The sequence below is a fragment of the Papio anubis genome, chromosome 7 (assembly GCF_008728515.1).
Source record: "Papio anubis isolate 15944 chromosome 7, Panubis1.0, whole genome shotgun sequence".
Classification (NCBI taxonomy): domain Eukaryota; kingdom Metazoa; phylum Chordata; class Mammalia; order Primates; family Cercopithecidae; genus Papio; species Papio anubis.
In genome coordinates, this window is record NC_044982.1 from 144,913,385 (window position 1) to 144,939,701 (window position 26,317).

The 26,317-nt window shown below is 51.1% G+C and overlaps 1 protein-coding gene across 1 annotated transcript; it reads left to right on the forward strand.

Moving 5' to 3' along the window:
* Nucleotides 1-2,507: 2,507 nt before the first annotated feature.
* PLA2G4D (phospholipase A2 group IVD) lies at nucleotides 2,508-23,851 on the forward strand. The gene is made up of 21 exons (XM_031668990.1): nucleotides 2,508-2,730; nucleotides 3,956-4,125; nucleotides 4,220-4,289; nucleotides 4,481-4,617; nucleotides 5,590-5,721; nucleotides 6,406-6,446; nucleotides 6,798-6,840; nucleotides 8,180-8,243; nucleotides 8,625-8,761; nucleotides 9,574-9,681; nucleotides 10,123-10,160; nucleotides 10,342-10,477; nucleotides 10,816-10,952; nucleotides 12,514-12,736; nucleotides 19,914-20,031; nucleotides 20,386-20,523; nucleotides 20,751-20,858; nucleotides 20,987-21,181; nucleotides 21,420-21,586; nucleotides 22,208-22,394; nucleotides 23,361-23,851. Exons 1-21 carry the CDS (start codon nucleotides 2,508-2,510, stop codon nucleotides 23,585-23,587), a joined length of 2,799 nt encoding a protein of 932 aa, XP_031524850.1. The 3' UTR covers nucleotides 23,588-23,851.
* Nucleotides 23,852-26,317: the final 2,466 nt, after the last annotated feature.

Genomic DNA, 26,317 nt, shown 5'->3' on the forward strand with positions numbered 1-26,317 from the left:
CCTGTGTGTCTCCGGAGCTCTGGGGGCCCAAATCCCCATCCACTGCCAAGTATTTACTAGGCCCAAGAGCTGGGGGCTGCACCCAGGCCAGGGAGGCCTGCAAACTGCTCGCGCCCACCTCTGTCATGTGTTTCTCCAAAGCCCAGAGTTGTCATCCTCTGCCAGGGACCAAGGCCAGCAGGGCTGGCTCCTGGTCTGGTGCCCCAGGTGGTGGCCAGGAATGAGGCTAAGTGTGCTAAGGTTACTGTCACCTACAGGTGACTGGGCTGATGAATGTCCTCCAGGAGCCTCTGGGTTCGTCAGCAATTAAGCTGGTATTTCAGATGGAAGGATCTTTCAGAAGGGAAGGTGACACCCCTATGCCCTCAGGAGAAAAGATTCCTATCAGTTAATTATGTCGGTTAGCTCAGTAATCGTATTAGTCAAATCTGTGACCAATCTGTGAATATCTATTACTCAAATTAGACAAATCTATGAAAATCTAGTGTCTAGATATCCTAGATATCCGTGGGGCAATGAGGGAAGAGTTGCATGCTTTTCCAAAGGAGCAAAGTCCTGGGAAGGGAGAATAGACGGGTTGTGAGCTCTGGCCTCGAAGTTTGAATTCCAACTCTGTGTCTGCTAACTCTGTGACCTCGGCAAGTTAGCCTCTCTCAGCCTCAATTCCCTCATCTAGAAAACGGGAGGAAATGGGAGTACTGTCTTTTGAAGTTGTGGGAGGATAAATAAAGTTACAATAGGTAACATGCTTAGTACAGTATTGTCACCCCACAGAAAGACACGAGAGAAAATGATCTCTAACTATGTTGTGTTTACTCTGGAACGATAAATGACTGTGGCTCGGAATGTGCCGAATGACAGGCCGCCAGGGCAATGGTGAGGGAAGGGGAAAGGCAAGCTTTCACTGGAAAAAAAGGGGAGGCTCACAGAAACTGCTTGGAAACAGAATTCATTGGTTCTGGAGGCTCAAAGCCAGAGTTGTCAGTTCATTGGTGGAGATGCTGTTACTGGGAATGTGTATTTTTTGAGGGCATCTTATCTGAATTACTGCAGTCCTAATGGATGTCTAGTGATAAACCTTGTCAGCTAATCTCCCTGGCGAAGGCTGTGCCCCTTCCCCCTTTTCCCTCAGTCTGCTCAAGGTCTAGCTCCCGGGTAAAACAAAAGCCTAAGTGTCAGTGGTTTGGGAGCCTGAGTCTGCCCCACACCTGGAAAGCACCTCGCCTCCAACTGGCATTGGCAGGACTGAGTCCGCAGGACCAGGGGCTGTGCCCAGGGGTTCCACCTCTCTTCTCTCTGACCTCCTGCTTTGCCCCACCACAGGGCACTGGTGCCAGCAGGGGACAGGGCGGGTCCGCTCATTTCCGTCTTCCTGCTGAAGAGGGACTTTGGCATGAAGATGCCGAAGGATGTGTGAAGGATGTGAAGCTGTTTTCTGTGGGGTTTGCAGAAAGTCCTTGGAAACAGCTCTCATCTCAGACATGTAAACATGAGCTCTGCTCTTTCATGCATTCCCAGCCCTAATTTGTCGGGGTCTGACAAAACTGATTTCATCTTGGTATCTGCACCATCCACAGTGCCTGGAAGCATGACAAATACTTAATGAACAGTAGTAGTAATAGCAGTTACTTAAAAACTGCTTACTTTATTCCTAAGCAGCCTGCAGGTATTAACGTTCTAAGCCTCAGAATACTATGTGAGGTCAGAACTCTTATCATTTCCACTACACATGAGGAAACAAAGGCAAAGAGAAGTTTAATGACTCGTCCAAGGTCACACAGCAAGTAAGTGGCAGGGCCAGGGTTTAAATCCAGACAAGCTGGCCTCCGGAGTCTGCCTCGAAGCCCCCGTAAAGACCAGACATTGTAATCATTGTCACAATAATACCATGTTCTGGGCACTCCATGTTAGCGATGATCTTAGAGGCGAAGAGAATTGGGATTTCTCTGTAGGGAAAATGACCTGCCAGGGAATGGGCTTTCTGAGGTTGAGAAGCTCTGGGTGATGGGAGGGAGAAATGAACTACAGTGCTTAAACCCGGGATGGTGACTGGCCAGACAGTGAGTAATTGGGGCCATTTCTTAGTAGCCCAAGTGGCTTTAGAGCAGCCCACAAGCTGTGGACCTGTGGAGCATCGGCCTGGCCCCGGGGAGCAGGGGAACGAGGCCAGGCTGCCTCTGCCCTTCCCCTGTCTTGTCTTGGAGTGGGACATTGAAACTCAACACCCTGCAGGGCCCCAGCGTCCCAGCCATCACCTCCCTGTGGCCAGCAGCGGTGGAGTCTGAGTGAGGGGAGGAAATGGAGCTAGATGCCCCGAAGCTCATGAAATCTCTGCTGCTGACAGTATCTATAAAGCTTAAGGTTTGTAGAGTTGACATGTTGCTGGTGCCACTGGAGTTAATCCCCAGGAAGAGAGAAACAAGTCTACTTTGCTCAGGGAGGTCGTGCATGCTGTGCTGGAAAGCTGCCTGGAGTGACAGGGACATTGGCATGGAACCACAGGAAAGATGCAGGGGCAGGGCCACCAGGCATATGGCTTTGCCGCGGCCCGTGGTCCTTTATGGTTTCTGGTGGTGAGTGGAGTCAGGTCCCTGTGGGTGCTGAGCCAGCCCCTGGCAAGCAGCATCTGTGCAGAGCGGAGACCAGTCCTGGTAGGCACCAAGAACTTCCAACCACATGAGTGGAAGTGGGTCTGGTCGTGGGAGAGCGCAAAGCAGGAAACAGCTCTGGGTTTGCCACAACAGTCTCCCAGCCATGCGATGTCGAATGTTCACTGTGCAAACACTGCACTGCCTGGTGGCTCCCTCAGGATCGGGGGGAGCAGGTGAAGGGATATAAGGGTCTGAGACAATCATACTTACTTAGTGGGGAGTCTAACCTGGTGGCAGAGCCGCTGAATGGCAGAAGACCCAGCAGGGTGTTTTTTTCTGGAATGAAGGTGGTCTGTGGGTTCTTCAGCAGGGCCGCCATACTGCGTGGCTCCTGCGTTTAGCATTTCGTAGGCCTTCATGTGCCTGGTGCCCCTTGGGGATCCTGCCACCCTGTGGCCCAGCAGGGTCCCCTCCTGGCTGGGGGCTCCCACTACCCCACCCCCTGGCACAGGCAGTGCTCCTTCCTGATAGCCCCTGTTCTAACGGACCTTCTGTACGTGGGCTCTTTCTGCTGCGGCCACGTGCTCCATAGGTGGTCCTCCTAGGAAGGCTCCTTTCCAAGAGGATGCAAGGCCAACAACCTTCCTTGGGGTCAGCCCACAGGAAAAAAATGCCATTTGCCCTGCCAAACCCATGTGAGTAACTTCACATCAAAGGGGCTTATAAGAAACCTGTGCTAGGTACCCAGAAGAAGCCGTGCAGCAGGGCATAGGAACAGAAACCCCAGGGCCCTCCTGATCCCGGCAGTGCCAGGGACCTCAGCAGTGGGGTGTGGGGACACCCCCAGTGCTCTGTCCCCAGCAGGTCTCAGTCACGCCCCACTGGCCATCCGCTTTCCCTCCTGCCACCTACTCTCTGTTCATCTTCTCCTCCAGCTTCTGCCCACTCAGCTGCTTCTCCCTCTCACCTGGGCTGCCTGTGGCTGACATGGCCTCGTCAGCATCTTAATATGTAGTGGCCTTTCACCCACAGCACCAACTGCTCCCTACGATGGCCCAATGCTCCTGGAGTTTCCTCATTCATACGCTTTACAGTGCAGATTGCTGAGATCCAGGGTAGCACCTGTGGACTGGGCTGCCGAGGCTCAGCGTCCCTTAAGTCATGCGCCTGTTTCCTGTCCGGAAGGGCTGAGGGGTGGGCAGTGCTGGCAGTAGGGTCACCAAAGGTGGCCCTAGTTTTGCCAAAGGGCTGCCCTCCCTGGGAGCTCTGGGAAGGGCTGACATCTAACTGACCTATGTGGTGGCCACTCCTTGGCCCTCAGTTCTTTGCTCTGTCCACGACCCCATGTTTCTCTGTTCCTGAAGGGGAAGGGGTTCCACAAATCCCACCCTGGGTGGGCTGCTATTCCCTGACTGCTGCAGCCCAGAACCCTGACCCCAAAGACAGAGGTGGACAAAGGCTGTGTGGTCCCCAGAGGGTGTCTCGGAATGCCTGGCAGCAGTCGGTGTCGGCACCGCCAAGTGCCAGGAGAGTGGTGAGGGGTGTCGGCAGCCCGGTGCAGCACAGCAGCTCCAGGCATAGGGAGGGAATGTGGGAAGGACTCTGGAGTTTGATTTTCTCTCCAGCAGGAGGCCTCTGCCTGCTGGCAGCTCACCGTGAGGGTCCTGGAGGCGCGGAACCTGCGCAGGGCCGACCTGTGTGAGTAACCGTCCTGTGCGCTCTGGCGGGAGCAGGGAGGACCGGATCCCATGGGAAGGGCCAAGACGAGCACCCTGGGGCTGGGCTGGGTCACCTGTGGTGACCGCCAGGGTCTTGATAGGAAACTGGCGTGGCCCGTGGAGAGGGGTGTGAGGAATCCTCCCTCATGGAGCCTTCCTTAACCTTGGCAGTGAGTGAGGCCGACCCTTACGTGATCCTACAGCTGTCAACCGTGCCTGGAATGAAGTTTAAGACCAAGACGCTCACCGACACCAGTCATCCTGTGTGGAATGAGGCCTTCCATTTCCTTATCCAAAGTCAGGTCAAGGTGAAGGCCGGGGACTCCTGGCCACTTCCCTGTGAACAGGCCAGACCCCCATGCGAGGGTTCCTGGGGTCGAGCATGCTTCCTCGGGGCTGTCAGAGAAACTGTTAGGAGAAGGGGGTCTCTGTGGCCTGGCCCATCTGTGCTGTGTGCAAGGGAATGTATGAAAGCATGAACATGGTCCTTTCACCAACTGACGGTGGGACTGACTCCCGCAAGCTGGGTTCCTCTCGAAGCCTAGCTATGAAACAGAGACAGTAAGAGCCCCCTCCTGACTGGGTCGTGCTGTGGGGTGAGATGAGACTGTGTGTGGAAGACCGTGGAAGGTCACCAGCACATACCTTAGGGTGCAGCTCAGGGAGCCAGAGAAGCCAAGGAGAGAGACAGAGACACAGACAGAGAGAGAGGAAGAGAGAATTCTTTGACAGACTTTTATGTGTTTTGTTTTGTTTTGTTTTTGTTTTTGTTTTGAGACGGAGTTTGCTCTTATTGCCCAGGCTGGAGTTGAATGGCACAATCTCAGCTCACCGCAACCTCTGCCTCCCAGGTTCAAGGGATTCTCCTGCCTCAGCCTCCCGAGTAGCTGGGATTACAGGCACCCATCACCATGTCCAGCTAATTTTTTTGTGTTTTTAGTAGAGATGGGGTTTCACCACGTTGGCCAGGCTGGTCTCGAACTCTTGACATCAGGTGATCCACCCACCTCAGCCTCCCAAAGTGCTGGGATAACAGGCATGAGCCACCATGTCCAGCTCAGAATTTTATGTTTGATAAAAACAAAAATTAGAAGGAGGAAATTTGAAATTTAATAAGATTTCCTTATATTTAAGTTTTACAGTTTTTTTTTTTTTGAAGTGCAAAAGAGTGGGGGCATAATAATCTTCTCTGGCTCTAGACATCAAGTAAGGGCTCAACAGAGGTGAGCTACTCTCGCTATGAGCAGGTAAAATGCTAAGTCGCTGTTCCTGGTTCCTAGAATGTTCTGGAACTTAGCATCTATGATGAGGACTCAATCACGGAGGATGACATCTGCTTCAAGGTTCTCTATGATATCTCAGAAGTCCTCCCTGGCAAGCTGCTCCGGAAAACCTTCTCCCAGAGTCCCCAGGTGGGTGGGGAAGTCCCCGTGGGCCGCACTTCTTCTGACTCCAAGCTGAGGAAGTTGCTGTTTCTCCCACCTGTTGGGAGACTGCTGGGGTGAACTCATTCACAGAAAATCTAAACCCCTTCCAGAGATATTTGCATTTTAATAAGCAAGGAGAAGGCTTCACTTTACAGTTAACAGGCTAAATCACCCAGTGGAGGAATTTTAGCCACCGGTGGCAGGAAGGCTTTGGGAGGTGGAGAACTTCCTAACACCCCTCAAAACACAGCTCAGCATCCATCACTCCTGCTGGTGGTGCCAAGGCCTGCTTTGTGAAGGCCTTACCTGCCTTCCTGCTGCAGCCTGGGGGTGGGGACGGCAGAGTTCGGGGGTCTGGGCCCTCCTCAAGAAAAACAAATGGGTCCTGCACATCATGCCTCCTTTGGCTGTGCTCCTTGTCTTCCCCTTCAGTCTTGCCCAGAGTTGTGGGACCTCCAAGGGAGGGAGACCTGTTCTCTGCAGACTTACTAGCCACGGGCAATGTGGGCAGGTAACCTCAGTTTCCTCGTCTGTAAATTGGAAATAATTGTACTAACGTGCCTCCCTTAGAGACTGCTTGAGAGGATGAGATGACACCTGTAAAAGAACTGTGTCAACTCTGAAGAAATAGGTATGTGCTGATGACTTGCTCATCCTCTCTGATTTCAGGGAGAGGAGGAGCTGGATGTGGAGTTCCTGATGGAAGAAACGTGAGTAATGTCACACAGCCCAGGGAGTGTCTCGGGACTCAGGCTCTGTCTGAGGAAATGGCCCTGACCTAGATCTCCCTGTGGTCAGTCTGCCTGACTGGCCCTCATCTCCTACCTCTGCCAGAGAGGTTGGGTGTGGGGTGGGGCTTCTCAGGGAAATGCAGAGGAAGGCCGATGTTTTCAATGCCTGCTCTCTCCCCTCCCCTCTCCTCCTGCAAAGCATCTCCCCTTCCCTCTGAACCTTATCCAGGACCTACAGAGCCCTCAGCATCACCCAGGCAGACCCCACATGGGCGGGAGGGGGAGGTCAGTGCAAGAAGCGTTTGCCTTTGCATGGTTTGATTTTTCCAGGTCGGATCGCCCAGAAAACCTCATCACCAACAAAGTCCTTGTGGTAAGCGCTTTCCCCAGGCTTAGGGGAGGGGCCCCAGAGCAGCTGCCTGGGGTGTGGACCAGCAGGGACAAGGAAGGGGCAGGGCTTCGTGGTAAAACCACCCCTAGCCTTCCAGCCAGGTGGTCACCTGGGGCTGTGGGTCTTGCAAGGGCCTGGAGCTAAGGGGCGCATAGAGAGAGGGGAGGCAGGGCTCTGCCGAGAGGAGGTTCTGGCCCACAGCTGTTGGGGGTGCTTCCGGAAGGCGTTTAGTCACCCGCGGTGAACTCATAGTTTTAGGGACTGACTGAGCGCTTCCCTGGGAAGTGGTGAAGAAATCAGGCAGGCCAGGCCCACCTTCTGGTTGTTCATGTTGAGGTCACCGAGGCTCAGAGGGAGCTCCCAGGGCGGTGTGCTGCCGACCTCGGAGACCGGATCCTAGAGATCGGATCTGGGGCTCAGGCAGTTCCTACTTGGGACCGGGAGAGTCCCTGTCAGCGCTCCTGACCGCGGGCTCACGAAGCTGCAGTGAACAGAAATGGCCGCAAGGGGGCGAGCGGGCGACGCGCTAGAAGCTTTTATCACAGTGTCCCAGACCAGCCACACGGTGTCCCAGACCAGCGGCACAGACCTGGGAGCAGGCGGGTCCAGGGTCACGTGCGAAGGCACCTAGAGCCCAGCATTTAAGCTCCCAGGGGCTGTTTGATGGGCGGGTATTACTTTTAAAAATACACATGAAAATAAAGTCAAGCCAATGGCACTGCCTCTTAGGAGGTGATGGAGACACGCAGCGGGTGGGCAAATTCAGTGATTGTGTGGAGCATGGGTGGCGGGCATCTGCTGGTATGCTTCACAGATAGCACACAGACTCCCTTGGCAAGGCCACGGGGGCCTGGCCTTGTCAGTGTCCCCAGTTAGGCCACAGACGACAGCCAGGAGATGTTCTGAGTGTTTCTCCGGCACCCAGTCCACCCTCCTGTGGACGGGCAGCTTGCTTAGATTATTTGGAGTTGTGGTAGAATATCTCCTCCAGCTCCAAGCCACAGGGAAACAAAAGAAGAAAGAGCTGTATCTGAGGGCTGGGCGCTCTAGGAGGTTTCGGGAGTTTGGCAATGCCAGGAGAGCTGGTGGGGAGGTATGGAGCCGGGGCCCGCCTGGATGCTGGGGAGCATCAGCTTCAGCGGCGGCAGAGGATCGTCCATGGGGTGAAGGGCCTCTGCAGCCAAACTCATCCTGAGCCCACACAACTCCACAACTCCTTGTGTGTGTGGTGGATTTGAGACAGTGGGGCTCAGAGGGTTGAAGTTGAGGGGACCTCAGCTTACCCTGCAGAGGCCCCTGCCCATGATGTGGTCTTCCCCAGGCCCGAGAGCTGTCATGCCTGGATGTGCATCTGGACAGCGCAGGTAGCACCGCTGTGGTTGCAGGTGAGACCGGCTTGGAACCAGGCCTGGACTCTGCCTGGACGTGGGGGTGAGGAGGATTGCTGGGAAGCCTGCACAGGGCGGGAGGCCAGCAGCAGGATAGAGCATGCCTCTCCCTTCTCACCAACATGGCACAGAGGCCCATGGGTCTCCTTTGGGCAGGAGGGTCCCCTGACCTGGGGGAGAGCATGTGGCAGAAGGCAGGTGTCTGGGGCAGGGAGGTTGTGGGCCCCGTGGACTGGGAAGGGCCCTTTTCAGAATGCCATTGACGATGGCCCAGGCTCCCGGGCATCCTCTGAGTCCAAGTGGTGGTGCTGCTGTTCCAGGTCCGAGCTGGGGTTCTGGGCTCTTGTTCTCATGCTAACCCACCCACTCTTTCCCTAGATCAGGACAAGTTGGAGCTGGAGCTGGAGTTGAAGGGGTCCTATGAGGACACACAGACATCCTCCCTGGGCACAGCCTCTGCCTTCCGCTTCCACTACATGGCAGCCCTAGAGACAGAGCTGAGTGGGCGCCTGAGGGTAGGTCTTGGCTCTAGACCTCATTTGTAATCCCCAGGCTTGGGCAGCTCCAGCTGCTGCAGGCCCCTCCCTGCTCTCCCTGCCCACCAGGGCCAAGGCCCCTGTGGCCTTGTCAGCCTCCCTAGTTAGATACCTCACCCTTGGCAGACATGGAGGACCACCAGGGGCCAGAGTGGTCATGGGGTTGCTGCACCATATCAATCTTTGAATCCTCCAGCAGCCCCTCCAGTGATACCCTCAGAATAAGACATGACATCTGTGCCCACAAGGCCCTGCACAGCCTGGCACCCGCCCACCTCTGCCGCCTCATTTTGTTCCACACTCCCCCCATGCACGATGCGCCAGCCATCCTTGTCTCCTCTGTCATTTCCAACATGCCAGGTGCTCTCCTGTCCCCCACTGGCTCCTTCCAAGACTGCCTCCTCCTCCTCCTCGACATCTTAGCTCAAATGGTGCCTCTTCAGAGGGTCCTCCTTGACCCCCACCTCAAATAAACCCCACGCACTCCACCTTTGGTTGCATTAGAAACTGTCATATCACACCACTTATTTCCTTCACGACATTTACTAACATCAGTTCATTACCCATGTCTTTATAAATTTACACATGCTATTCAGTGAGAACAATGCCTTTGTACTACATAAATGTTAGCTCTTATAATTTTATAGTTATGATACTTATCAATATTATACTTATGATACTTACCAATATTATAATATTCTGTATTATCAGGGAGAGACTGTGTCTGCCTGGATTACAGTCTAGATACTCAGTAGGGATTTTTGAATGAATGAATGATGCTTTCCCTCCAGAGCTCCACAAGCAATGTCTGGAATGGGGACAACTCAGCTCGGCGCCTCACTGTGCCCCTGAGGCCTTTGATCGGGAAGGAGGTGACCATGGATGTTCCTGCTCAAGATGTAAGTGGCCTCAACTGGATGGGAAATGACAGTAAGAATGAAGATAAGGCTGGGCTCGGTGGCTTAAGCCTGTAATCCCAGCACTTTGGGAGGCCGAGCCAGGTGGATCACCTGAGGTCAGGAGTTCGAGAACAGCCTGGCCAACATAGGGAAATTCTGTCTCTACTAAAAATGCAAAAATTAGCTGGGCATGGTGGCACATACCTGTAATCCCAGCTACTCTGGAGGCTGAGGCAGGAGAATCGCTTGAACCCAGGAGGCCGAGGTTGTGGTGAGTCAAGATCGCACTACTGCACTCCAGCCTGAGCAACAAGAGCGAAACTCCATCTTAAAAAAAAAAAAAAAGAAGAAGAAGATGAAGGGGACCAAGGCCCCAGGGGATACCCATGTGCTGCTTAGGGTCTAGGAGGGTCTCAGCAGGGTGTCTGGCTTTGATTTCAGGTCCCAGGAGTGAGGCTGCAGCTCAAGGCAGAGGGCTGGTAAGGGACATTCACATCTGTGGGGACAGTGAGAGGCGGGCATGCAGGAGGGGAGGGCTGTGGACAAGGGTGGTCCTTGAGATTGGAGGAGGGGCTTCTTTGGCAGCTTGCTGTGGGCTTGGCCAGCCGGTGGCTGAGCTCTGCAGGTGTCCCCTGACCCCTGGATCCTCCATTGACACAGCTCCAAGGAGCTGGCCGTGCACCTGGGCTTCAATCTGTGTGCAGAGGAGCAGGCCTTCCTGAGCAGGAGGAAGCAGGTGGTGGCCAAGGCCCTGAAGCAGGCCCTGCAGCTGGACGGAGACCTGCAGGAGGACGAGGTCTGGGGGCACAGGGAGATGTGTGTGCAGATATCCTGGACTGGCCATAAGGGAGTACCTGATTCCTATGCCTCTCCAGAAACTCCAGTCAGTGGAGAGTGGGCATATGTGGGGAGACATGGGAGCGTGGGTGGGCTTTGGGGATCTAACTCCCTTGGGAGCTCCATCCTGGGCTGAGAGCCGTTGCTTCCAGAAGGCTGGACCTAGCTCTGACCCTGACTCTATCAGGCCTCAACCATGTGGGCCCTGGAGACAGGGAGCGGGCAGGGCTTTGGGTGAGACAGGAGGCAGCTGGCCCCTTTCCTTGTTAATCCAGCCTGTGTCTGTATGTGGTCCAGGTACCCATCGTGGGCATCATGGCCACAGGAGGAGGTGCCCGGGCCATGACCTCACTCTACGGCCACCTGTTGGCCCTGCAGAAGCTGGGCCTGCTGGACTGTGTGACCTACTTCAGTGGCGTCTCAGGCTCTACGTGGTGAGGCTCCTGGGGGACTGGACGGCAGAGATGATCAGGGGCCATAGCGGGGCAGAGTGGACACCAGAGGGACCCTCTGTATGGGGAGGCCAAGTAGGTGTGAGCAGTGTGATCTGATAGGAGCCAAGCAACTTTCCCACAAGGGAGGAAACAGACGTTTACAGAAGCCCTGCCATGAGCAAGGCGGTGCAGGAGGTGTGTTCCGGATGTTACTGAAGGGCTGTGAGGTAGCTGGCTCAGATGCAGCTGGGTCTGAGTCCCGGCAGCACCACTTACTGGCTGGCTGACCCTGAGCAACTTATCTCCTCCGATTCTCAGTTGACGCAGCTCCAAACAGGGGCAATCATGGCACATACCACGTGTGACTGGGGTCGGAGGATCACCCAAGTAAAGCACTTAACTTAATGCCCGGCACAGCCAGGAGTTCCTAACTGGTAGCTCTTTTTATCGTTCATTGTTATTATTTCATTTAATCTTCACCACACTGGAGGTAGATTCCCTTATTGTCCATTTAAGACTGTGTAGACATTGAGGTCAAAATGCTATTTTTACCTAAGGATAGCATGACCTCCCTACGCCCTCATCCTGCAGCATGACAAGGTGCAGCATCCCGCTGTTAGAGATTCGTTCCTTTGAGTCTTATTGAAATGTGACTTTAAGGAGGAAAAGAAGAGGAAACTCCTCAGAGGAGTTTAGGGGACAGCTGTTGACAAGCACAGTGTGAAAAGGCTTCAGGACAGGACCATGAAGATGGGAGTGGGGTCCAGAACTGGGCTGTCCAGTACAGTAAGCCACTATGGTAGCCAGTAGCCACATGTGGTTATTGACCACTTGAAATGCAGCCAGTCCACATTGAGGTGTGTTATAAATACACAGTGAAGGCCGGGCGCTGTGGCTCACGCCTGTAATCCCAGCACTTTGGGAGTCTGAGGCGGGCAGATCACGAGGTCAGGAGATTGAGACCATCCTGGCTACCACGGTGAAACCCCGTCTCTACTAAAAATACAAAAAGTAGCCAGCCATGGCGGTGGGTGCCTGTAGTCCCAGCTGCTGGGGAGGCTGAGGCAGGAGAATGGTGTGAACCCAGGTGGTGGAGCTTGCAGTGAGCTGAGATTGCCCCACTGCACTCCAGCCTGGGCGACAGAGCAAGACTCCGTCTCAAAAACAAAACAAAACAAAAAAAAAAAAAACACAGTGAATTTGGAAGACTTAGTTTGAAAACAAAAATAGAAATTACATCAGTAACTGTATTGATTACATGTTGAAATGATAATTTTTGAATATAGCGATTAAATAAAATATTAAAATTAATTTTACAGGCTTGTATATCTTTTTAATGTGGTTACTAGGAAATTTTAAATTCTGCGCGTGGCAAACATTGTATTAATATTGGACAGCGCCAGTCTAGAAGGAGAGACAGCCCTGAGACCCGCTTCCCAGATCGGCCCAGCCTTGGCGGCAGAAGCCACGCGTCAGGAGAAGCTGCAGGGTGGGAAGAAGGGGTTGCAGCGCCCCGTGCTGGGCCTCGGGCTCCTACTGTTCTGTCCCCTCGTTCTCCCAGGACAATGGCCCACCTGTACGAGGACCCTGAGTGGTCGCAGAAGGACCTGGAGGGACCTATCAGACACGCCCGGGAGCACCTGGCCAAGAGCAAGCTGGAGGTCTTTTCCCCAGAGCGCCTGGCGAGTTACCGCCGGGAGCTGGAGCTGCGGGCTGAGCAGGGCCACCCCACATCTTTTGTGGATCTGTGGGCGCTAGTGCTGGAGTCCATGCTGCACGGCCAGGTAGGGCGCCTGAGCACGTGGGGAGAAGCGTGTGTGCACCGCGGGGGCAAAGGCAGAGCGCCCAAGCAGCTGACATGCGATGCACATTTCCTGCCGCGTGGAAGACCCTGTGTTTTAGTGTCTGCCTGACTTTGGAATGCTGCCTTTCTGAGTTAGCAGATTCTTTAATTAACTGCTATAAAACAGAAATTTCTGGATCTCCCAAAAGCTGGGAATGAGTCAGTGTCAAAGTCAGTCAAGCAAACAAAGCTTTTGTTTTGAGTGGGTAAGATTGCTAGAACCATTTTTATTTATCCTGCAATATGAAATGTACTGTTCTTCTTCATCTCTAGGGTTGTGTTAAAAGCACAAACTCTGGAACCAGATTGCCTGAGTTCTAACCCCACTACCTCTTACTAGCTGTGTATCCTTAGGCAAGTTATTTAACTTCTCTGTATGTCCGTTTTCTGATCTGTACAATGGGGATAACAACGGTTCTTAAGTTATAGAGCTGTTCGGAATACTCAGTGATACCTCAGCATAGAATAAGCATGAAGTGTCAGCTATTTTTCTTTATTCTAACAGCATCAAGACAAAACTAAACATTCATTTTTTAAAAAAAAATTACAGTGCTCCTTGAGGGAAAGCTTAGTAAGTTAACTGCTGAACTTTACACTGATACAATTATTAAAATCAGCTATTTTTTCACGCTATTGTTTTACCGCACATAGCTATCTGAACAAAGTTTCAAAAGCATTTGAAACAATGAAAAGACAAAATGTAAGGAAAAGATTAGTAGCAGAAGGACTCATCTTTATCTTTGGGTCAGGAGTTTGATCAAGTATGATTATCATGGGAGGGGAGGAAGAAAAATTGGTTAATGGGTATAAAAATAAATTTATATAGAAGGAATTTAAAAAGAATGATTATCGTGTATTTGCCTTGAATTTTTTTAAGTATTTTTCTTACTGGTTAAGTACAACACTGCTTAGAAACTACCATCCTTATTTTTTGTATTAGCTATAAACATTTATTATGCAAATCTCAATCTTTACTTATTATGAAAATCTTCACACCTAAGACATTGAATAAACCATAATGACATAATGAATATGCATGACCTTACCAACCAGCCTATGAAATGAAATGTTACAGATACAGTTAAAGCCCTTTGTATTCCCTCCCCAGTCCTGTTTCCCTCCTGCCCCCAGGGGCAAACACCATCCTGAATTTAGGTTTATCATCATGTTGCAGAGCAAGGGAGCCTCAAAACTGGGGTTCCACCCATGGAGGTTCTTGGCTTCCCCCAGGAAGAAATTCAAGGGCTAGCTGGTGGTAGAAAAACAGCTTTATCAAGGGCACAGTGTTACAGCTCTGTGACTGCTCCTGCAGAGCAGGGCACCCATCAGCAGTGTGTCCAGAGCAGCAGCTCAGGGGCAGTTCCACAGTCACATTTACACCCATTTTTAATTACATGCAAATTAAGGAGTAGGTTATTCAGAAATTTCTAGAAAAAGGGTGGTAACTTCTGGGTTGTTGCCGGGGAATGAGTAAACTATCATGATACTGGTGAGCATGTCTTACGGAGAGGTGCTTTCAGCCCTTCCCTGTTTCAGCCAGTCTCCAATCTGGTTCCAGAGTTGAGCCCCGCCTCCTATCTCATTCCTGTCTCAGAGATTAGACCCTCCTCCTTAATCTTAACAGGGCTGCAGAAGGGTGAAAATCTGTCTTCTGTAACTGCTTCCTGCTTATGTTATGGGCGTAGGCCCTGGCCAAGCACCAGAGGAGTAAAAATCTCTGGATACCCGATCTAAGGGGCCTGTAGGCAGAACACTTTAATTCTCCTGGTCAGTAAGCAAGATGGGTTGGAAGCCTTGTACCAGCATTGACTTTACCTGGAACTACTGTAATCTAAAAGACACAAACTTTACTAAGAGGTTAATCAAGCAAGGGCCAAAGATTAGTAATAAAAAGATAGTTCTCAAAGGTTCTAGGAGAGGTAAGAACAAGGTGAGACTTGGGAAGGCATTTTTGATTATGTAACCAGGGCACTGATCCCAACTATATCTGTTGATATAATGTATCATATTTATTGATTTGTGTATGTTGAACTATCCTTGCATTCCTGGGATGGATTCCACTTGATCAATGGCGAATAATCTTTTCGATATGTTGCTGAATTTGGTATGATAGTATTTTGTCGAGAACTTTTGCATCTATATTCATCAGGGGTCTTGGCCTGTAGGTTTCTTTTTTTGTTTGTGTCCTTATCTGGCTTTGGTATCAATGTAGTCCTGGCCTTGGATAATGACTTTAGAAGTATTCCCTCCTCTTGAATTTTTTCGAATAGTTTGAGTAGAATTGGTATTAGTTCTTTAAATGTTTGGTGGAATTCAGCAGTGAAGCCATCAGGTCCTTGACTTACCTTTAATGGGTGACATTTTATTACTGGTTCAATCTCATTGCTTGTTATTGGTCTGTTCAGCTTTTCTATTTCTTCATGGTTCAATCTTGGTAGGTTGAATGTGTCCAGGAATTTATCTATTTCTTCCAGGTTTTCCAGTTCACAAATTTTAACATATATATCCTTAAGAAAAATATGATACTATTTGCATGAACAATTTTGTACAAGTCTCCTTGTACACCTGCATTAGAGATTCTCTAAGCCTCCAAGATACATACCTAGTAGTTAAATTGTTGGGCCACTGGGTTTGTGCACCTTCAACTTTCCTACCTATTGCCAAACCATTCTCCAAAGGAGTTGTGTTAATTCACACTCCCACTACCAGTGTATAATAGTTGCTTTTTCTCTATATCTTGGGCAGACTTTTAAATTTTTGTTTAACTATGGGGTGTGAAAGGAACATTTATCATTTAACATTTCTTTGAATTTTAGTTAGACAGTTTATGTTTTTAAGTATATTTATCATTTGGGCTTCCTCTTCCATGAATTACCTATTCAAACCCCTTTCCATTTTCCTGTTTAATTTGTCTTTTTCATATTTTTTTGCAGGAATTCTTTATATATTTTTGATGTGAACCCTCATCAGTTCTAATGGTTTTAATGCATAATTTCAGTATAATCTAATTTATCATTCTCCTTTATGGTTTGTATTTTGGGGAGTCTTCCTTTTCCCTCCGCCAAAGTTATAAAATATCTTTCTATACATTCTTATAAAATTTTTAAAAGATTTATTTCTTATTAATAGGACTTTAATCTACCCAGAATTTATCTCCAGGTATCATGTGGCTAGGGATCCAACTTTGCTTTTTCCTCACATTAATAACAAATTTTCCCAGTCTCATCTACTGAATTTTTTCTCCACTGATCTGCATTGCTAGTTTTGTCATATATCAGGTTTCATATATTTTTCGTATATTTATATTCCCGGGACTCTTCCTGAGTGCCCTATTCTGTTCCAACAGGACAGATTCTCTATCCCTATGCCAATAGCACACTGACTAAAGTTTTGTGATAAATCTTGGTATCTGATAGGCCAAGTTACCAGTCTACTTGAATTCTTCTTCAGTATTCTCTTGGTTGTACTTGCCCCTTTGCTGTTTCTTTCCTTCCTTCCTTCCTTCCTTCCCTCCTTCCTTCCTTCCTTCCTTCCTTCCTTCCTTCCTTCCTTCCTTCCTTCCTTCCCTCCCCTCCCCTCCCTCCCTCCTTCCCTCTCCCTCCCTCCCTTCCTTCTTTTCCTCAGAGTCTTGCTCTGTCACCCAGGCTGGAGTGCAGTGGCACAATCTCAGCTCACTGCAACCTCTTTCTCCTGGGTTCAAGTGATTCTTGTGCCTCAGCCTTCCACGCACCTGGGACTACAGGCATACACCACCATGCCCGGCGAATTTTTGTATTTTTAGTAGAGATGGTTTTTCACCACTTTGCCCAGGCTGGCCTTCAACTCCTGGCCTTGAGTGATCCACCTGTTTCAGCCTCCCAAAGTGCTGAGATTACAGGTGTGAGCCACTACACCTGGCCTGCTGTTCTAATTATATGATAGAATCACCTAGTCATGTTTTGTGACAAATGTTTTTGGGATTTTTATTGAAATGGCATTGAATTTATAAAGCCAACATAATTACTAGAAATATTTTCATTTTATCACTATGTGCTATGTAGTCTTTGGATCTACTGTTTAAGTTCATATTCAGTTTTGATGATGTCATGTTTTATTAACTGACTTTCCTGCTGGGTGGCAGCAGTTAGTTACTATAGAATGGGAGAAGCTTGTTTTAACAGTTCCCTTTACAAGGTGCTAGAAAATGCAGTTTGATTCTCGGCTATACAGCAGACTTTTATTTAATTACCATTGGATCCTCCAGTAATGACTTAATGCATGGTTTTGTGTGTAAGCTTTATAAACATTTTTAGAAGACAATTTTTTAATTGTTCACAAAAATAGAAATGCTTGTGGTATTATTAGATACCTATATATTCTTAAAAATGAACCTGAACAACATAGTGAGACCCTGTCTCTACAAAAAATTTAAAAATTAGCTGGGCGTGGTGGCACACACCTATAGTCCCAGCTACTCAGGAGGCTAATGCGGGAGGATTACTTGAACATGGGAGGTTGAGGCTGCAGTGAGCTGTAATCACGCCACTGCATTCCAGCCTGGGCTTTAGAGTGAGACTCTGTCTCAAAAAAAAGCACCTATGCTATTTTTAAAATTTTGTCCCAATAGGAAAGGTTTTCAATTTATTATTTTTTTTCTTCTGTTTATCATACCTTACCTCTTAAAGCCAACATTCATTGTAGACTTTATAAAATAATGTTTTATTCAGGCAATTTTAGTGTCTATTTCTAATTTTTTAAAGATGTTAGATAAAAACAAGTATTTATTACCTCTATAATGTAATAATCTAAAGTACCAAAAGTCACTTTACAATGTCAGAAAATATAACTCCATTTATGACAAATCACAATTTCGTTAATATTAATGAATATCATACCCTGAAATTTTGCTCAGAATGACTTTATTAGCCTACATACATCTTTAATAATGATTAGGTTTTTATAAAAACCCATTCATAAAATACACTAGCTATAATCAGTGCTTCTCAAACTCTCATCTCTTTGAAACTTTTTTCTTCAGTCTTTTGCTGGCAAGTACCGAACTGCTTAGAAGCTGCTCATCATTCCTCAAGGAGAAACTCAGAGTGGTTCTCTTATCCTTTCCTGAGTTAGGAGCTGACACACTTGCCTTCCATTTAGTCTGCATTGCCAGTACTGCACCAAGCTCCAGTGTTTCCCATGGGACCCTCAAATCATCAGAACGGTGTTCTGCAGGGTTGGGGTTACTCGCTTGGAAACTGGGGGGTTAGAGACTGAGAGTCCTGCCGCAGCTTACTGGTGAGCCATTAGATATACTGGGTGGGTGCTGTTTCAGTAGATGCAGGGGTGTGCTGATCTTTTTCCAGAACTTTCCCTAGGGCATAAATTGCGCAACTGTAGTAAAAGGACACATTTTCCCTCATCATATGTATCAAAAGAGCAACAGAGTTTCTAAATAAAAAGATTTTGAGAAGGGATCATGTACACACATTTGTACCTAAGGACTGACTTGTACATACACCACCACCATCCATGGCAGGGGATTGAGCCCTGTTTAGAGATTTCCTGCAAATTTCCTATAACTCATACTGGGGACCACTGAAGAATGGGGTGGAAAAACGACTGGTTGACACATGAGTGTTCTTGTCAGGGACAGATGAGCTGCCAGCGAGGAGGACACACACACTGGGTGTGTTGGGTTTTGCCATGGATGTGGGAGAGGGACCCCCCTTGAGTAGGCTGGGTAGGAATCCTCACACCTGGCTGGCCATCAGGATCATCTGCAGGTTTTTAAAAGGCAAACTCCAAAGTGACTTCTGACAGGCTGATTCTCAGTGGAGACCCAGAGGTCCACATGCTTCACATGCTCTCACATGTACACATTCACTGAGTCAATCTGATGATAAGGGCTGCTGTGGCAGGTTGGGAGCCTCTAGAACTAGACACTCTTCAGCTTGGAGAGCCCAAAGGAAGGATGACATATTCGTGGCACATGTACTGCCCAGTAGAAACAGCCCAGAGCTGAAGGCATCAACCTCAGCTCTGGCGGCAGAATCCTTCCCAAGGTGGTGCTCCCGGCAGGCAGCACCATTAGCCTTGCTGGTGCTTGGGAAGAGCTCCATTTGCCACTCTAGTTCAGCATAGAATGAGGTCTTTCTGTTCCCCCACAATTCAGGGAGGCTCTGTGGAGGCTCCCCCAAAAGGCAAGCTATAGTCGTTGCCATCAAAGAACTTGGGCCATGGATGGTGGTGCCTCATGCCTGTAATCCCAGCACTTTGAGAGGCCAAGGCAGATGGATTGCTTGAGCTCAGGAATTTGAGACCAGCCTGGGCAACATGGTGTAACTCCATCTCTACAAAAAATACAAAAATTAGCCAAATGTAACTTGTAGTCCCAGCTACTCTACTCAGGAGGCTGAGGTGGGAGGATCACTTGGGCCTGGGAGGCGGAGGTTGCAGTGAGACAAGATTGCACCACTGCACTCCAGCCTGGGTGAGAGAGTGAAACCCTATCTCAAAATAAGATAAAACAAAGACAGAGCTTGGAGCTCTATTGAAGAGGAAATTAAGAACAGAAGGCAAGAATAAACAATGGGGTACAACCTCATGCTGTGCAAAGCCAGAAATAAGAGGGACAATGGGGGAGGGCAAGGATGTAAGGAAAGCATTCGGTAGGGGCTGAAACTTGAACTGCATTAAGGAGAAGCTAGAAGAGGAGGCAATCCATCCCTGGCATAGGCTTCGGTATATGCTAAAAGGGCATTGCTGTGTCCTTTCTGCAAAGCAATACATGTATATGTGCATGTGTCCTTGTGTCTGTGTGTCAGTATCCACACCCACTTCACCCTTAAACCCACGAAGATGGGCCTGGAAGCACTGCTGGCATTGTAGTCCCTGTGAATGGCCCTCGCTGAAGGTTGACAGTACATAGCCTGCATGCTCTGTCCAGCGACCCTGCATCTAGGGCTGGTCAGAACACGGGGGCACGAGTGGGAACTGACCCACATATGGTTCCCAGATCCCACGGGAGGAGGTGCCTCCTCACCCCCAGCCTGGTCCCCCATCCTGCCCCCGTCCTGGTGGAGCCGCTGCCTCCAGGACACTCCCAGCCTCACTTAGGCCCTGATGCCCTCTGGCCCCAGGTGATGGATCAGAAGCTGTCAGGACAGAGAGCCGCCCTGGAACGGGGTCAGAACCCTCTGCCCCTCTACTTGAGCCTCAATGTCAAAGAGAACAATCTGGAGACGCTGGACTTCAAGGGTACGGTTCTACCCACTCCCCCTTCCTCATACTCCACCCTCCAAATCCTCTGCACCCCGAGAGTCCCCAGAGAATTCACGCTGGAAGCTCCGCACAGATTGCCCAACCTTCCTGAGTCCTGAGGGACTCGGGGCCGCTCTCTGTGTTTGGCAGTGGGGAGTGCTTGAGGGTGTGGACCAAGGCCTGGGAAGGGTGTGGTCAGCCCAAGAGTGCACGTTGCTCACATCTGCTGCATTGGCGTCAGGCACAGCAGGGCTCAGGCCTGCTGGGGGCAGGGGCAGTATCTTTGGCCAGAGCTGGGGCTTCCGTAATCCACTCCCCTCACACTCCTGCCTCTCCCTCCCACCCCATTAGAGTGGGTTGAGTTCTCCCCCTATGAGGTCGGGTTCCTGAAGTACGGAGCCTTCGTCCCTCCTGAGCTCTTCGGCTCCAAGTTCTTCATGGGACGGCTGATGAGGAGGATCCCGGAGCCCCGGATCTGCTTTCTGGAAGGTGAGAGTGGTGGCTCTGAAGGCCCTGGGCAGCCCTGGGCCAGGCGTCTGAATGACATGGGTCCTGTAGCTCAGGTGGGGCAGAACGTCAGGACGAGGGGGAGGGGTAGGTGGCGGGGGGCGGTACATGGTAGGGGCAGCCCTCTCCCCGCTCCCATTTTCCATCAGCACCCGAGGGAGGGGCCGCTGGCTGGGGCCTGAGGCTGACCTCTCTTGGGGTTCCCTCAGCCATCTGGAGCAACGTTTTCTCCCTGAACCTGCTGGACGCCTGGTATGACCTCACCAGCTCTGGGGAGTCCTGGAAACAGCACATCAAGGACAAGACCAGGAGCTTAGGTGGGAAGGGTGGGGGCACTGAGGGGGCTGGGATGATGCTGTTCCTTCAGACTCTGCTTGTGGTGTGCGGTGTCTGAGGGGAAGAAGTGAGGGGAAGAAGGGTCCAATGTCTGTTTCTCTGGCTTCAGAGAAGGAGCCCCTGACCTCCTTGGAGACCTCCTCGTGGCTGGAGGCCTCGTGGCTGCAGCCGGGCACGGCGCTGGCCCAGGCATTTAAAGGCTTCCTGACCGGCAGGCCCCTCCACCAGCGCAGCCCCAACTTCCTCCAGGGCCTCCAGCTACACCAGGACTACTGCAGCCACAAAGGCTTCTCCACCTGGGCAGGTCAGGGCCATGGCCAGGGGTCCTTAGGTCACAAGGTTGGGCCTCTGGGTGGTGTGGCAGGGACTGGCCGAAGCCTAGGAGGTCAGCATCCATTTCTGGGGTATGGGCTGGAGAAGATCCCCTTGGAAGGTCCTGGGGAAGGACTGGTGGCATTCAGGGAGTGACCCAGAGGAGAGAAGGGGACATGGATGACCTGTGGCAGGGTGGTGGCCTCTGACCATCCTGCAATTCCTACCAGACTGCCAGCTTGACTCCACGCCCAGCCAGCTGACTCCCCAGGAGCCCCAGCTCTGCCTGGTGGACGCTGGCTACTTCATCAACACCAGCTGTCCCTCCATGTTCCGGCCGGGCCGCAGGCTGGACCTCATCCTCTCCTTCGACTACTCTCTATCTGCGCCCTTTGAGGTATGCTGGTCACCCCAGGGGAACCCCTCTGCCTAGCCAGGCCAAGCTCCAGAGGCAGACAGCAGGGCCACTGACCTACTGCCCCACACCGCCTGGGTCCCGAAGGGAAGGAGGGGTGTCAGGCCTTGATCTGCTGGCTCCTGCCAGGGTCCTCAGGTGGGAAGGGCTGTGGTGGTGCAGGGGCCTTGGGCTCCCAGGCCAGGTGAACAGGGAGGGACCTCCCCACACCTCCTCCAAAGAACAGCTGGACAGAGTTGAGAGGAGACCCTAGAATCTCCATGTCCATCCCCCAGACCTCCCCTGAGACGCTGTGCAAATGCAGGTCCCCTCCCGGCTCTGGGATTTGAACAATCCAGCAATAGCAATCCAGAGTTGGAGTTTGGGGGGCTGGGGGTGGGTCTGTACCCCACCTAGAGATTTTAACCAAGCAACATTGCAGACCACCAGAGTCCTTGGACTCCCCCTGGGTCTCCCTCCAAGTCACTCTGCAGCTTGGCCTGACCACAGACAGGACAGAGCCAGGCCGTTGTCTTGACACTGAGGCAGCTGGTGTGTGCTGGAACTGGCCCAGCACTGACCTGGGCCGGGCTGGTTCTCTCCGGGCCACCTTCTCCCCACCAGGCGCTGCAGCAGACAGAGCTGTACTGCCAGGCCCGGGGTCTGCCCTTCCCCCGGGTGGAACCCAGCCCTCAGGACCACCAGCAGCCAAGGGAGTGCCACCTCTTCTCAGACCCCGCCTGCCCCGAGGCCCCGATCCTGCTGCATTTCCCGCTGGTCAATGCCTCCTTCAAGGACCACTCAGCCCCCGGTGAGGCATCCCCTCCCAAGCACCCAGGCTGCCTGGCCCCTCAGAGGCCTGCCCTGGGCCCCCCGCCGCCCAGCAGAGGGAAGGGAAGTGAGTCTGCCAGGAGAAGGCTTCAGGACAGGCCCATCCAGGCCCACCCAGACCTTAGTGCCCACCCTGGCCTCCTTGCTGATGCCCACATCCCTGCAGGCCCTCTGTTTGCAGGGTCACTATGCAGTGGTCCCCTTTGTCATGACGCCAGGCTCCTGCGGCCTTCCACTTGCCCTAGTGCCCCCAGCTGCCTGGGGCCCCTCTGCTTTCCTGCTCTGTGGGAAACTCAGTCAGCCTCTCCATCATCCTTCCCCAGCCCAGGCTGGGCCCCTTCTCAGGGAGATGGGCCTCTCCTCAGGGGCTCCCGAAATTTAAACCCCCATCACATTCCTTCCTATCCTCTCTTCTCACCAACTGGTCAGAATTTTATTTCCTTCTGGTGGGAAAAACTCATTGCCGTCTTTGTGCGATATTCCCAGCTTTCTGGTTCCCACCATCATTCTAGATCTCCCAGCTTTCCTCTGAACATGCTCAGCCCACATCTGAGAATTCTAAAGAACCTACATCTCTCAGCAAGTTCTCGCTGCCCCCTTGCTTCCACTGTGAGTCCTAAGAATCCGTTCACAAACCCAGTTGACTTCCCTCTTCCGGCTGTTTCCACCTTGCCCCGAAGCAATGTACAGACATGTGGGGCTGCCAGAATAGCCTAAGGAGTGTCACGCTGCAAGGCAACGAAATATGAAATTGTATTTTCTACCGCCAAATAGTATCCTTCCAAAGAGCACCCTGCCACCCACACTTACATCCCTGGGCAAAGGACACAGAGAGCTGGGAGGAAAGCCGGGGCTCCTCCAGTGGGGGCAGCCCTCCCTATGTGCTGCTGCCAGGCTGTGGAGACCCCGGCGTTCTGCTCCTGACACCCCTCTCACCCCTGGGCAGGTGTCCAGCGCAGCCCCGCAGAGCTCCAGGCTGGCCAAGTGAATCTCACCGGGGCTACCTCCCCCTACGCCCTGTCCAACATGACCTACAAGGAGGAAGACTTCGAGCGCCTGCTACGGCTCAGTGACTACAACGTGCAGACCAGCCAGGGTGCCATCCTGCAGGCCCTGAGGACCGCACTGAAGCACCGGGCCCTAGAGGCGAGGCCTCCAGGGGCACAGACCTGAGGCTGCTCAGAGCCCCCAGGACCCTGAGGGCCACAATCTGACCCTACAGGGCCTGCGGGCATAACCTGATCTGCAGCTGAGCTCAGCCACAGGCCTTCCCGGCTGGAGTTCTAGGCACTCCCAGGCCTGGGTGGCCTCTGCAGCTGGTCTCACTGCCCAGAGTGAACTGCATCCAGTGCAGAGTTCTCCCTTACGTTCATGGCTGGCTTGAGAAGAGTTGAAAATAACTTCGCCAGGCCAGTGTGTGGAACAGCTGGTCCAACCAGGCAGACTTTCTTTTTTTTTTTTTTTTGAGACGGAGTCTCGCTGTGCTCCCAGGCTGGAGTGCAGTGGCCTGATCTCGGCTCACTGCAAGCTCCGCCTCCCGGGTTCACGCCATTCTCCCGCCTCAGCCTCCCAAGTAGCTGAGACTACAGGCGCCCGCCACCACGCCCGGCTAGTTTTTTGTATTTTCAGTAGAGACGGGGTTTCACCATGTTAGCCAGGATAGTCTCAATCTCCTGACCTCGTGATCCACCCGCCTCGGCCTCCCAAAGTGCTGGGATTACAGGCTTGAGCCACCGCGCCCGGCCACCAGGCAGACTTTCACACCACAATTACTTCCATGCCTGAGCAGAATAGATTTGAGGTGCAAGCCGGAGGCGGCAGATCAGGAGTAGGGAGAGGAAGGACAGGGGATGCCTGACCTGACAGGTGGCTTCAGGTCTCGGGAATCACAAGACATCCTGAACACATTGCCTCCCCGTCTTCTTCCTGCTCCTCATCCTCCTCCTCCTCTCCTTGTCCTTCTCCTCTTTCTCCTCCTGCTTTCAGTATGCAAATCTAGTACTTGTTTAAATTTATTCCTAAATATTTTATTCTTGTTTATAAGTGGAGTTATTTTCTTAATTTCATTTTAGATTATTCATTGCTATTTTATAGAAATACAATGGATTTTTAAATATTGATCTTGTATTCCACAGTCTTGCTGAAGTTGTTTACCGGCTCTAGTACTTTTGCAGATTTCTTAAAATTTTCTGTAGACAGATCATGCCATCTTCAAATAGAGATGGTTTTACTTCTTCCTTTCTGATCCGAATGCCTTTTATTTATTTTTCCCAATTGCCCTGACCAGTACAATGATGAATACACGTTTCAAGAGCAGACATCTTGTCTTGTTCCTGACACTGAGAGGACAGCATACGTCTCTAACCATTTAGTGTGATTCCAACTGTGGGTTTTTCTTAGACATCCTTTATCAGGTTGAGAAAGTTCTCTTTTATTTCTAGTTTATTGAGTGTTTTATGATGAAAGGGTGTTAGGTTTTGTCAACTGATTTTTCTGTGTCTATGGGCATGATCATGTGGTTTTGTCTTGTATTTTATTAATGTACTCTATTGCATTAATTGGTTTTTGGATATTAAACCAACTTTGCATTCCTGGGGCAGTTTCCACTGGATTATGGTATATAACCCCTTTTTTTTTTTGAGATAGAATCTCATCATAGTCTGTCACCCAGGCTGAGTTCAATGGTGCAATCATGCCTCACTGCATCCTCAACTTCCTAGGCTCAAGTGATCCTTCCACTTCAGCCTCCCAAGTAGCTGGGACTACAAGCATGTAACACCATACTTGGCTAAATTTGAAAAAAAATTTTTTGTAGCGATGAGGTCTCACCAAGTTGCCCAGGCTGGTCTTGAACTCGTGAACTCAAGCAGTCCTCTTGCCTCAGCCTCCCAAAGTGCTGGGATTACAGGCATGAGCCACAACAGCCAGCTGCTGGCACATTTCTTACCTTCCTCATGCAAGGGTGCGGGCACGTGTGCGTGCGTCCATGCGCGCGCGCACACACACACACACACGCACCTGGTCCCAGGAGCTTCGGGACAGATCTTGGCTCAGGGACTGCCCTTATCTGATGTCCTCTCTCAGCTTCCTTCCCTGTGCCTCTTCTGCATTTGGCTTTATTTTGATTCTTCACTTTTTCCATTTTATCACAGACTTTGATATTTTTTTAACAATGATAATAGGAATTGACTGGCCGTTGTGTTTTATTTTATGCTGGGCGTTTTACATTATTCCCCTTAATTCTCACAGCTGCCTAATGTGTTAGGTAGAATTACCGTCTCCGTGTCATCAATAATGAAACTCAGGGGTGGGAAAGGAACAGAACAAAGCATCCCGTGACTCGTCTGCTGGGCCCTGGTATCTGCCTGATGCACACAAACTTCACAGAACGCCCGCGTCAGGCAGGGTCACCGTGCCCCCATGATGCAGCAGGACAGAATCAAGGCCACTCCATAAATATGCCTGAGCATGGACAAAAAAACGAGGTCACCGTGAAACCACAAAAATGGCCAAACAGTGCCCTCTCCTGTTTCACACGAGAGACTGCTGTTTCCCTGCCAGGCTTTTCGTACCTCCCCTGTTCTTCCACCTCCTGGATACAAATTGTGAAGATCCCCAATTGTAGACTCACCCCACTCCCCAACAGCACCCAATCCTCAGAGCAACACTTTGCTTCCTTGAACATTTCCTAATATCACCCCTACAAATGCCCAAATCCTTCAGTAAGCACCCCCTCACCCCCACAACACACACTTACTGAGACTCTGCGCTGCCCCCTAGTGTGCAGTCTTCTTCGTGCAGTGGGTACCAATTAACTCAAATTTGCTTGGCTGCGGGGCTGTTCTTGATGGCCTCTGGCCGGTAGGCGTCCACAGGGATTAAGTAACTTGCTAACCTCAAAGG

Excerpts from the sequence above, each read along its gene's own strand:
- PLA2G4D (XM_031668990.1), top strand. The coding sequence starts at position 2,508 with ATGCAGGGGCAGGGCCACCAGGCATATGGCTTTGCCGCGGCCCGTGGT. Across the intron at positions 20,032-20,385 it reads GGAGACGCTGGACTTCAAGG|AGTGGGTTGAGTTCTCCCCC; the intron begins GTACGGTTCTAC and ends CCACCCCATTAG. Across the intron at positions 21,182-21,419 it reads AGGCTTCTCCACCTGGGCAG|ACTGCCAGCTTGACTCCACG; the intron begins GTCAGGGCCATG and ends AATTCCTACCAG.